Raw genomic sequence first — 13,392 nt, 5'->3', positions numbered from 1 at the left:
AAAAAAAAAAAAAAAAAGAAACAGAAAAAGAAGAAAAACAGAGCTACACAGCATAAATCCTGCATTTATAACACGCCCTCTTTTGATAAACACAACATTTATTCATCACAGGCCTAGAAACAAGTAAGAAGAGTAAAGCCGTTAGATAGATAGAACAGCCATCACACGTGAAATTTTTAAAAGCAAACTTAAAACAGTAAAACAAAAGCTTCGATTAACTACACAGTAATGTTATGGCTCCATACCCAGGGGCTGAATAGTCCTTTAAACTGTGGAAAAAGGAAAGGTATTAGTTCAAGTACCTGCCTTGTTAGCAATGTTGTTGGAGAGCTAGTCCAACCCCTCAAAAAGGCCCTCTCCAGAGGTTGCACAAGTACTATGGATGTACCTGAAAATTTTAAAAAGATTATACCAAGCAGGACCACTAGAAAGTACTTCCTCCAAAATAGAATAAGAAAAAAAAAAAAATTTGACTGCAACAATATCGATTAGTGAGATGCAAGCCAGAAATGCATTTTACCAGTGGCGTTGGCAGAGAGAGTGAAGGCCAAGCTTATCATTGATCTCCACAGCATTAATTGCATTAGGAAGATCTTGCTTGTTAGAAAATACAAGCAACACAGCATCTCACAACTCATCCTGAAACCAAATGTATCAAAATTGGTCCACTATTAAAGGAATGGCACAACAATAGCAAACATCTTAGATAGGCTTAGAAGAAGGTAAATTTTCATGCCATATACCAGCTATGATACCATCCACCAACTACACCAAGAGAGAGAGAGAGAGAGAGATAAGGATTTTGACCCTTAGTCATCATGACTTTAGTCCTAAACCTAAAACAAAAAAGAAAAAAGCAAACCAAGATAAAATTTTACATTTTTGCTCTTAGAGAAAAAAAACCCTGGTTACAAAACCTTTACCTCTTAGGTCTATTCATTCTTATCATTGTTGTAGTAGGACAAATCATTAACCTTTGTTTGTACTTGAGAAGTTCAGTTGGGTCTGCATGTTTGCGGGCAGGGCCATGCTCAATTCCTGGTACACGGTTAGCAAAGTTAAGTAAGCATATGGTCTCTCCGAAGTCTGCAACACTTGGGCTTATTTGAACAAACATGAGTGTCTTGCAGTCTCCTCTTGTATTTTAGGTTCAGATTAGTCTTAAACAGTGAAAAGTGATGAGAATATGATACTGTGAAATCTCATGAACTGACCCAAATAAACCCTTACTAATCAAGGATCAAACTTTGTATGAAAAAGGATTCTGGCATTTTAGTCACAAAACACAACTAAATGTAAAATGAATGTTTTAACCCTTGTCATTTAGAAAATGAAAGACCTCCAAAGGCTTATGAATGACAAAAATACATTCTATGTATAAGGATAGATTTTTTCCCCTCAATTATTTTAAGAGAGAAAGGGGGGAGGTACAATCCATAAGAAAATGAAACAAGATGTTGCGTCCCATGTTTCAGATATTTCTATAAAATTAGCCAAATCAAGGTCCTTGTTTGGTTAATTTTTCCATTAAACAATTCATGGACCTGGACCTGGACATCGATAGGAATAGGATATTCTAGGAATTGTTGAATGATAGACTGAGACTCCCAAAACAGAGGAGGATAGTTCCATGGACTCCCCTATCCTAGAGTATACAATGCAAATCACAGAGTATGAAATAAATTCCAAAAGAGAAGAAGAAAAGAGGCTCACCTAGAGAGTTCTGCAGCAAATGGGTGAGCTTTGAGTTCCTATAAGGTATACGGGCTGTCTTGTTTGCAAGAGCATAGATAAAATCAAGGAGTGCCGAGAGCCGAGAGAGACTTGTTAATGAACTGAGACTCATTCAACCTTTCACCCTCAACTTCAATCCTCCCAACTCACTCACTTCCAGCCAAGTTAACCAGCTAGAGGTGGCTTCTGGTCCTTTTCCCATTTACCAAATCCTCTCCCCAAAACAGTCACAACAAACTGTGGTTTCACAAGATAAAGATTAGTACAGCGAATTGGATACTATGGTCACTTACACCGTCATTATCTCTCTTTGACTTCACTCATGAATTTGGAAACTGTTTTAAACATCATAACTGAAGTTCATCATGTGAGACTATATTGAATATAGGAATTCTGATGCAGAACGCATAAATATTTTGTGGAGAACTTTAAAATTCTGGGATAGAAGACAGAGGATTAACCAAAGAGTGGTAAAACAAACAAATTTTAAGAGTTGCAGTCGCCTAAACTTCCTTTTTTTTTTTTTTTTTTAGGGGGGTGGGTGTGGGAGGAAGCGAATAGTGAGAACTATATTCATATTCCAAGTAGATTTTTATCAGTGTAAGCAGCTGCTGAGCTCATTAGCATTAGTTGATCCAATAGATCGGATTTGCCATCCGGTCTTTAAAAGCTCCCACACCTCATCTATACCATAAACACGAGCTTTGAAAAGCCAAGGACTTCTTGTGTTCCCTCTGCTGCTTGTTTTATCTCCAACCTAGACAAAATTTGCAAGCCCTCAAAATATAAGCCTCCTTTTCTCATCTCTAATATTAAATTGAAACAGATACAACTCAATTTGCTCACTGACTTTTAAAAGCCAAAGAGCAAGCACTTACTTATTCAGAGGTTGGTTGGAATTCTCTCAAAAAGATCCCTAATCTTCTCATTGTAAGCTTCTAGCATGCTCACAAATAAATTATGTCTTCTGGTACTGCTTCTCTGCTCAGAAAGAACAACTCCTCCAATGCCCTAGAATTAACTCCCCTGTTTTTTGGTATTCCGTCCATAGTAAATGGCTCCCCAGTTCCTATCTAGCCATAAGCAAAAATGCAGACATTGAACCCGCCCAGAACTGCAGTCACCACAGGTGATGTTTGTGCAAAAATAGCCTCTTCGATTTATGAAAAACAAGGGTTAAGAATTACATACATCATTAAAGACAAGATTCAAGAATTAGATCGGATCGGCCTATTCTGACATATTCATATAGGAATTAACAATTTCCAAAATCAGTGGAGGCTAAAATTAATCCTCTCCAATTGAAACCCTAGCCCAAGAATTAGATCACCTCGATCACTAAGACTCCAATTTTCTCAGTCCCCGACACGCCAACCGCAGTCCACTGTACTGAATAAAAAAGGGGCATTACCATCCTCCTATAATGGACCAGCCTGGAGAGCTCTTTGTGAAGTTCGATCTCTACATTTGAACGCCAATCTCTTTGAGACATCCCTATTCGTCAAAACACAGAAAATTTCAAAACCCTACAGAAAAAAAAAAAAACGAAGTTGAGGGATAACAGAAAAAACCCAAATGACAGAAAATTTCAAAACCCTCTGCTATTACGTTTATCTTTAACATCAAGAAAAAACCCAAATAATTTTGTGATTGCAGAGTGATAGAAATTGAGGGACAACAGAGTTGAGTGGAGAAGATCAGATCCATACTCATTATCTTTTATCGGTACTTCAATTGCAAAATTGAAGATGAAGGTGGGAGAGAAAGAGTGAGTGCAATGAGAGAGAGAATATGTGAGTGAGAAAGAGTTCACGGAGTGAAGATATTGATCACCTAAAATTCAAATAAAAATGGTTGTAAGAAGCTAACACAATGCATATCAAAGAGAGGAACAAAATTTTGAGAGGAATGGGGAAGAGAGAGAGGACCGGAAGTTTTGAGAAGATATTGTGCTTTTCTCTTTGGTAAGAGTAAGGAAATATTTCACAAGAAGAGAGAGAGAGAGAGAGAGAGGAACAGTAGTTTTGAGAATTATTATTTTTTTTTTTTATTATTATTATTATTATTTTAGTGGGAGTGAGAAGATATTTCAAAGAGTGGAGGGCGGGATAGGCTGAGACACATAAGGAGATTAATTTACAATAGAATAAAGAAATTAATATTTACACATGAAATTGCTATTTTAAAGAGTATTTAAGTATTAAAATAAATAAAAAGGTACCAATAATTTGGAAGAAATAAAAATGGACAAAAAAGATAATGAAAAAGATAGGGTATTAAAAATAAGAAAAAAATGGTAAGATGATCAAGTGAAAGATTAGCCATAAAAAGTACATGCACTTTTATATATATATATATATATAAAAGTGCACCGATCAGAGTATGGAATTGCACCGATCTCATTCTTCTCACCATACAGAATTAGGAGATCCTTATTTCCCTGGATTTTGGTGTAGATCGATTCTGTTATCTGGTATCAGAGCCACGGTGGTGGTGAATTCGGTTTATTTGTTTTGTAGATTTCTTTTTTTTTTTTTGTGTAATCGTTTTATTTCTAGTTTCTGACGGTGTATAAGCCTTTAGACTTTTGGGAGGAGTGGCAGAAGAGAGTGTAAGAAACTTTAGATGCAAAAAACTTCATGACTTCAAATGGTACAAAGACACCTTTTTGACCAAAGTCCTTACTAGACCTGATGCTAATCTTCCCTGTTGGAAAGAAAAGTTCCTTATATTTGTAATTTTTGCGAGAAGATTTGTGTTTGTGTCTTGCAGGAGGTCTAAGGGGGGAAAAGCCGAATTGTTCATAGAAACCTCCTAATTCACGCTTTTAAAATTTGTTTTCTTTATTAATTTGCTTTCTTAACCTAATATCAGTACAAATGGCTAAGCTGTCACACCTCGTTCACACAGAACCGAACCGGTGACAGGGTTAACTCCGGTTAACCCAAACCTGCCAAGATCATCTGATACAGTATCCAACCACAGCATACACACAATTAAGAAAATGTTCAACAGTTCAGCAGAAGACTTAAATTACCTATAAATGTCCCCTTTATACTTGATACCCAAATTGTAGTACATAGTTAAGTACATGTGGACCCGCAGGCATGATATTTACACAAAAATAATACAATTTACATATCAAGTACACAAAAGGGATCATCAAAAGAATCAAAAAGTAACCCTGTATGGAGTCACTGCTGTGGTCCCACGGCACAACCCTCGCACGTGCAATCCGTGCCGTGCTCATAGTCCTCGGGGACCCACCAATCCTCCTCGGGGAATTCCACTGTGGGGCCCGACCCTTGATCCTCAGGTTGGTGACCTGCAAAATCATCTAAAAGAGGTGCACACATGGGATGAGCTCACTAGCTCAGTAAGTGAAAAGGAGGACCACACAACAGTCCACACAACAATCACAACCATATGCACTATATGCTATGCAATTCATTTTTAATTATATCCACCTAAACACTATTACTAAGTCTTGGGTTTAGTGCTACTACAACCATAATGCGTGTATACTCTGGGTATGAGCCGTGAACTCCATCCCCCGATAAGCCCATAGGGCTGTCGGAGAAGGCCCACCGTGAGTACTTGGAAAAGTAAAGAATGCCGACCACCGGCTCTCAACATAAAAGTAAATGATAGAAAATAAAGGTGCTGACTCCAGCAATTTAAAAGCAGTACGATTGACCCTTTTGAATATACCACTAGGGTTGCCGACTGTCCTAGTGACCAGCTGGGTGTATGTCTAACCACCACAGTGACCTGACAATTGCGACCACTGCTTCCCCCCAAATGGTAACCCAACTCCTCAACCCCTGTTGGGAAGGGTCGTAGCACGGGAAGATGATAATCCTACACCGCATGCTCCTATATGACATAGTACAATTGCATAGTGCCTCCGCGTCCCATTCCACGGGCCACCAATGCACTCGTTTTCAAGCCGACTACGGCATCTAGTCTATTAATGCATTATGCACAATGATGTCATCATTCATCACATAATCACATCATCATTTGACATTGAAAAAATAAACACAACACACAAGTCATAATAATATGAGGATGGCTAAGTTACACATAATTTGCATGATGACATGACTAGTCTAGATACAATTAAATGAATGCCAAACAAGCCTTAAAATAAGGCCAAACGTCCTCTTCCCACTTACCTGTTATGTACAAAGATTCAGGTTCGGTACGGGTGAGATCCGGTGCGAGAAGCGTAAGTTTTGGTGAACCTATCATAGGTGAATGGAATTAGCATTTCGCCACTTTGGGGTCAAAACTAACAAGATTTGATGCCAAAATCATGTTTTGAAGCCTAAAAGAAGGTCGCACATCCGTTTTGGGTCCATTCGGATGTAAAAATCAAGTTGGGAGCCTCTCGGGTGGGTCGGACAGCCCACCTGTCATGACCCACAGGTCCTGACCGACGGATAGGTTGACCCACCGGTCCTGACCCACCGGTCATGACCGACAGACTGGCCGGCCCACCGATTGGCCCACTGGTGCAGGCCGAGGGCCTGCTAAGACCGGTGGGCAGGTTGGCCCATCGATCGGCCCGTCGGTAGGGCCCGTCGATTGGCCCTGAGGCCCTGTCCTCTCAGGTGGGTGCCCTCAGGTGGGCCATTTTGCCCACCGGTCTTGGCGGGAAAATGTCATTTTCCCCAAAACCTTCCCCAACCTTTGGGGAATCAAATGGGGCTCTTCCAAACCCATCCTCCACACATTCAAGGTCTCATAAGATGATTCTAACCTAGATCTAGGTTAGATTTAAGGAATGGAAGCCATCTTACCTTCTTTGCTCAAGAACTCTTTCAAAAATCGTAAAATCATCTCAAATCACCAATGCTCCTCCAACCGTGGAAACACTTCTTCAAATCCTTCAAAATCAACACATAAACCATCTATTAAACCTTAGATTCATCATCTCAAGGGGGATTTACAAGACCTCAAGAAACTTTACCCAAATCAAGGATTTTATTTGGGTTTGGTGAAAGTTTAAGAGCATAGCCTTTGCTCACCTCTAAACGTAGATCTCGTGTTGGAGATCACTCTCCCCGGCGTTGGAATGAGAAGATCAAACCTTGGCGCCGCTTAAATCCATTTCTTCTTCCTCTTCCTTCCCCTTTCTTCTTCTTCGTTCTCCTTTCTCCCTTATTTTCTCTCTCCTCTTAACTTTTCTCACCAACTATTCAGTGTAATAAATGAGATATGAAAAACATAATAATAGCTATTTATACTTCCTGAAAACCATTAGTAACACATGGGTGGGTCACTCAGGTGGGAGGATGCGCCCACCTGTGACCGCCCACCTGAGGGTCGAAAATTGGCCAACAAGTGGGATTTTGATGGAATTTGACTCTCGATACGAATCTCACTCTCGGCATAAGGTATATTATATGTATGCGCCTTAGGATACGGCTACATACCTGCTTTATCCGTACATGGCCTTATGATATGTGCATGTACACGGCTTGGGTACACCCGTCTCCTCTGGCACTGACTCGGACTTGTCCAGCGAATCGGTGTTCAAAGTTACCCTTGCCATCATGGTCCATAAGGAACCCGCCTTAACCCTCTCCGGTTCGGGTCCTGCATGGTTAAGCCGGGTCAACCGTGTAATTAGACCGGATTTAAAAAGTAGGGTATCACATTTACCCCCCCTTTCTGAAAATTTCATCCTCGAAATTAGCGTACCTGGTTGTTCGAAAAGATGAGGGTACTTGGCTTGGATTTCATCCTCTTTCTCCCAAGATGCTTCTTCAAGTGAATGATTGGCCCATCGCACCTTTACGAAGGAAATAGAGTGGTTACGAAGGGTTTTCACCTTTTGGTCCAAGATTTCAGCTGGCTGCTCTGTATAGGTCATATCAGCTTCTAGATATTCTGGTTCCATGGGTAATACATGAGATTGATCATGAACGTATCGCTTCAGCATGGATACATGAAATACGTTATGAGCACTCCCGAGTGAAGGTGGTAGAGCAAGCATGTAGGCTACTAAGCCGACCCGAGCTAAGATCTCAAATGGGCCAATGTATCTCGGGCTCAACTTACCCTTTCTATGGAATCTTTGTAACCCTTTTGTAGGAGAGATCTTGAGGAACACCTTTTCTCCTGCCTGAAACTCAATGTCTTTCCTGCGGTTGTCTGCATAGCTCTTTTGACGTGACTGAGCTGCTTTAATCCTTTCCCGAATAATATCGACCTTATCACAAGTCATCTGTATCATTTCAGGTCCTAACATTCGGCGTTCGCCTATCTTATTCCAATACAGAGGAGTCATGCACTTCCAACCATATAACACCTCATACGGAGCCATCCCAATTGTAGCTTGGTAACTATTGTTATAGGCAAACTCCATAAGGGGTATATATTCTTCCCAACTACCACACATTTCCATTGCACATGCCCTGAGCATATCTTCCAATATCTGTATGGTTCGCTCTGACTGACCATCAGTCTGTGGGTGGAAAGCAGTACTCAAATTCAATTGTGATCCCAAGGCATGCTGGAAGCTTTTCCAAAATCTGAAAGTGAACCTTGGGTCCCTATCTGACACAATGCTCACTTGCACTCCATGCAAGCGCACTGTGTTATCCATATAAAGTTGTGCTAACCTGGCCATAGAGAACTTGGTCTTGATAGGTATGAAGTGAGCAGTCTTAGTAAGCCGATCAATTATCACCCATATCGCATCCATCCCCTTAGGTGTACATGTAGTCCGGTGACAAAGTCCATTGTAATCCTATCCCATTTCCAGTCTGGTACTGGGAGTGGTTGAAGAGTACCATAAGGTCGGCCTCTCAGCTTTTACTTTCTGGCACGTAAGACAAGTCGCTACATATAGGGCTATTGTGATTTTCATGCTTGGCCACTAGTAATTTTGTTTGAGGTCTTTATACATCTTTGTACTTCCTGGGTGAAGTGAGTACTCGGAGCTGTGTGCTTCTCGTACTATCTTGTCTTGTATATCCAAATCATCGGGTACACACAATCTGCCTCGAAACATCAATGCCCCATCACTGGCTAAAACAAAATCAGGGTCGTTCATTGTTTGATCTTGAACCTTAACTCTGATTCACTGCAATTCAGGATCCAAAGGTTGTTTCATTATCACCTCTTGCCTAATAGTCGGATGCACCTGTAGAGCCGCTAAGGATATAGTTAACCATTTAAGGTTTTCTGGTTGACGTTCAAGCTCTAAGGTTGCTCCTTCATATAAGAGGGCTTCATCCATTAGCGTCGCCTCTTGTACAAGTGGTGGACTGACTGCTAGGTATGAGAGTGGTACAGTCTGTGCCTTCCGACTCAATGCATCTGCCACTACATTAGCTTTGCCAGGATGATACTGAATGTCGCAGTCATAATCCTTCATGAGCTCAAGCCATATTCTCTGCCTCATGTTCAAATCTTTTTGGGTGAAAAAGTACTTAAGGCTTTTGTGATCACTGTATATCTCGCACTTCTCCCCATACAGATAATGTCGTCAAATCTTAAGGGCAAAAATGATTGCGGCTAGTTCCAAGTCATGAGTGGGGTAGTTCTTCTCATATTCCTTTAGTTGTCGGGATGCATACGCTATCACTTTACCGCGTTGCATGAGAACACAACCCAACCCAACCTTAGAAGCGCCAGTGTAGACTGTCATTCCACCTGTGCCTTCAGGGATGGTCAACATAGGGGCCGACACCAATCTTTTCTTCAATTCCTGAAAACTCTTCTCACACTCCTCTACCCATTCAAATTTCACACCCTTTTTAGTTAACTTAGTCATTGGTGCTGAGATCCGAGCAAAGTTCTCAATGAAGCACCGGTAGTACCCAGCCAAACCCAAGAAGCTTCTAATTTTAGTGACATTTTTAGGGCTTTTCCACTCTACTACTGCTTTCACCTTATCAGGATCCACCTCGATTTCGACCTTAGACACTACGTGTCCCAGGAATCCAACTTGTTCAAGCCAAACTCACATTTACTATATTTGCAAAAAATTGTTGTTCTCGCAGCCTTTGTAATACCATCCTCAAGTGTTGAGTGTGCTCCTCTTCTATCTTAGAGTAGATCAAGATGTCATCAATAAAAATAATTACCCATTTATCGAGGACATCGTGAAATACTCGATTCATTAAATCCATGAATGCTGCCGGTGCATTGGTTAACCCAAAAGACAACACTAGGAACTCATAGTGCCCATACCGAGTCCTGAATGCTGTCTTGGGTTTATCGCCGCTCTTTATCTTGAGCTGATAATAGCCTGATCTAAGGTCTATATTTGAAAATACCCTTACACCTTGTAGCTGGTCAAACAGATCATCAATGCATGGCAATGGATACCGGTTCTTAATGGTTAGCTTATTCAATTCCCGGTAGTCAATGCACATACGCAAGCTGATATCCTTCTTTTTAACAAACAATACTGGGGCACCCCAAGGTAAAACACTTGGGCGAATAAACCCCTTCTCCAACAATTCTTGCAACTGCATCTGCAACTCCTTCAATTCGGCTGGTGCCATCCTGTATGGAGCTTTAGACACTGGAGCTGCTCCAGGAATCAAGTCTATGGCAAACTCCAACTCTCTATCAGGCGGTAGATGCATTAGATCATCTAGAAAGACGTCAGAAATTCTTTAACCACCTTTACCTCTTCTAGGGGTGCAACCTTTGCATCTACATCAAGTACAGATGCTAAGTAACCTTGACATCCACTTTCCAACAACTTTACCGCTTGAAGGGCAGAGACGAGGACCTTTCTCGCCCGTTTCATTTTATCTGCTCGGTATACCAATTCTTTTCCTTCCTCATCTGTCAACTTGATTAATTTTTCAGCACACATCACATTAGCCTGATGGGCCGATAACCAATCCATGCCCAGTATAACGTCAAAATTCTGCATATTGAACTTAATGAGTTGTGCATCCAATTTCTTCCCACTGATTTCCACTGGGCACTGTCCATACACCTCCTTCAACTGTGTAACTTTACTAGTAGGCATACTAACAATCATCCCATGATCTAGGGTCCTGGGTGGCATACCAAGTTTCTCAGCGAATCTCTTAGATACGAATGAATGTGTAGCTCCTGAATCGAATAAGACATAGGCTGGTATGCTCGATATAGATAGGACACCTAGTGTAACAATGCATATAAGTACAGCAGGTCATCAATAGATAACATAAGGAATTTCTTAAATTTAGAATGTACCTGCTACCACCTCCGTGTTGGCCTCAGCTTCCTCAGCTGATAGGGCATACATCCTTCCCTACGGTTGATTCCCCCAAGTTAAGGGAGGTCGGTATGCAGAGGGCTGACTGGAGGGTAAGGCTGGTTTGACCCGACAGTCTTTAGTATAGTGCCCATAGGAATGGCAGTTAAAGCAATGGATCTGTGACGCCGAAACTGGGGCGGGGCCCCTCTGTACTTGACTCGCTGTAGATGGAGGTTGGGGCAACCTTGGGCCTGTAGGCACCGTACTAGTGTTCGGGCAAAAAGATGTAGAGCTCGAACCACCAGCTGGTTGAGTAGGGTAGCCAGATGATCTATAGGGATGTCTATATGTAGGCCCAGAACTATACGACCCACGGTATGCCTTGGATGAGTTACCCATGTTCGGAAATGGATTTGACCTTTTCCACAAACCAGGTGTGAGGGACTGTTCTCCCTTCTGCTTATCTTCCATAGTCTTGGCCTTCTGCACAATCTGGCCATAGTCTGTCAAGTCTAAGACCTCAAGTACAGACCCAATGGATGCCTTTAACCCCTTCAAAAATCTTGCAGCCTTTTCTTCAGCTGACCTCATATGCCTAGGGGCAAAATGGAACAAGCTCTCAAACTGCTGCTGATACTCAAGGATAGTCTTACTCCCTTGAGTTAAGGCCATAAATTCCATCTCCTTACGATCTCTGAAACTACATGGGTAATGATTGGCCAAGAACAACTCCTTGAACTGTTCCCAGGTGGGTTCCGAATGTGCAGCCAATAATATGGGTTTGGAGGCTTGCCACCAAGAGTTGGCCTCTTTCTTGAGTTACAGCCCTACACATATAAGTTTCTGTGCCTCAGTGCACTCAATCACCTCAAATATCTTCTCCAACTCTTGGATCCACTGGTCCAGCTCTAGAGGATCACTTCCCACCTTAGAGAATACAGGTGGCAAGTTCCTCTTGAATGACTCCACTACCTTTGATGTATTATTCATCAACGGGTAATTGGGTGCATACACCGGTTAGTAAGGGTCTGGAGGGGGCACCATATACGGAGGAACGCTGAAGGGTGGAATTAGAGGTGTACCTCCCACTTGTGGCCCCGTACCAGACCCTACAGGCAGGTCCTGTGGAGTAAGTATCCAGGGAGGTTGACCTGTTTGAGAAAGGTCTAACTGTTGCTGTATAGTAGTCATAAATGCTTGCTGCTGCTGAAGCATTTGTTGTTGGAAAGCTTGTTGTGACTGCTGAATTATGGTAGCAATATCACTCGGAGTGATGACCGGTGGAGGGTCCAGAAGTGTAGTCACAGGTGGGTCCCCTTATGCCACACCTTGACCAAAGGGTTCTGGAGGTTGTGGAGGTGGGGTTTGCCCCATAGAGCGGGACCTTCTGGGATTCGGTGGTCAACTGACCGGACGAGGACCACGCGAGGTACCTCGTGCATTGCTTCCGGATCTAGTACTTACCATCGTATCCTTGCACCTAGACCATACAATACACCACATTGGTTAAGCACCCTAGAATTTATATCGGTACATAATCATATGCCAACACACAGGGCATTATAGTGGATGATGTTTTGCAACTAGCCATAACTTAATCCCGAAAATACAGTGCTAGTGCTTCAACAAGTTGTACGATGGTCCCACCCGACAATATGGTGCTAGCCACACACACCCTGTCACACCCCGTTCACACTGAACCAGAGTGGTGACCGAGTTAATACCGATTAACCCAAACCTGCCAGGATCATCAGATACTGTATTCCACCACAGCATACACACACTAACACAAGTTCATCAGATCAGCGGAAGACTAAGTTTTACCTGTGAATAAACCTCATATACTTGATACCCGAATTGTGATACAATAAATATATACATTTGGGCCCGAAGGCATGATATATACACAAAAAGAATAAAATTCAAATATCAAGTATATACAGGAAATCATCAAAAACCATCAGAGTACACAGCTCGGCTCGGTTTCAAGGCTGGAGCTCAGCTCGGCATCAGGGGTTGTGCCCAGCTCGGCATCATATAGAAGAGCTCAGCTCGGCCTCGGGAGTGGAGCTCAGCACGGCCTCCATGGTGGAGCTCAGCTCGGCCTCAGAACTGCTGTCCTGCAGCACAGCTCTCGCACGAGCAGTCTACGTCGTGCTCAAACTCCCCCGGGGTCCACCAGTCCTCTTCAGGAAACTCGATTGTGGGACCCACCCCATGCTCCTCAGATGTTTGACCTGCAAAATCATCTAAAAAGGGGTGCACACGTGGGATGAGCTCACTAGCTCAGTAAGTAGAAAGATGGACCACACAGTAGTCCACACATCACAACACATCATATGCACTACATGCCATGCTATACATTTTAAATCACATCCACCTAAGCAACATTACTAAGTCCTTGGTTTTAGTGCTACTACAACCACAATGCGCGTATACTC

General features: G+C 42.2%; 1 protein-coding gene across 4 annotated transcripts; it reads right to left on the bottom strand.

Annotated features, from left to right (window-relative positions):
- Window position 1: 1 nt before the first annotated feature.
- On the bottom strand, window positions 2-3,735 carry LOC122065641. 4 transcript variants are annotated; one of them, XM_042629461.1, is made up of 7 exons: window positions 3,444-3,735; window positions 2,613-3,260; window positions 1,714-2,491; window positions 924-1,038; window positions 521-639; window positions 303-388; window positions 2-113 (listed from the first exon to the last, which is right to left on the bottom strand). In XM_042629461.1, exons 3-7 carry the CDS (start codon window positions 1,844-1,846, stop codon window positions 99-101), a joined length of 468 nt encoding a protein of 155 aa, XP_042485395.1. In that variant the 5' UTR covers window positions 1,847-2,491; window positions 2,613-3,260; window positions 3,444-3,735; the 3' UTR covers window positions 2-98. The 4 variants fall into 4 exon arrangements, 2 of the variants coding, with proteins under 2 accessions (XP_042485395.1, XP_042485394.1); XM_042629460.1 differs by having other exon boundaries at window positions 307-388; XR_006136060.1 differs by having other exon boundaries at window positions 9-388; window positions 2,613-3,228; window positions 3,444-3,733.
- Between the last annotated feature and the right edge of the window lie 9,657 nt (window positions 3,736-13,392).

This window comes from Macadamia integrifolia, unplaced genomic scaffold (genome assembly GCF_013358625.1).
Source record: "Macadamia integrifolia cultivar HAES 741 unplaced genomic scaffold, SCU_Mint_v3 scaffold2078, whole genome shotgun sequence".
Taxonomy (NCBI): Eukaryota; Viridiplantae; Streptophyta; class Magnoliopsida; order Proteales; family Proteaceae; genus Macadamia; species Macadamia integrifolia.
This window is presented reverse-complemented; position numbering and strand designations above follow the sequence as displayed.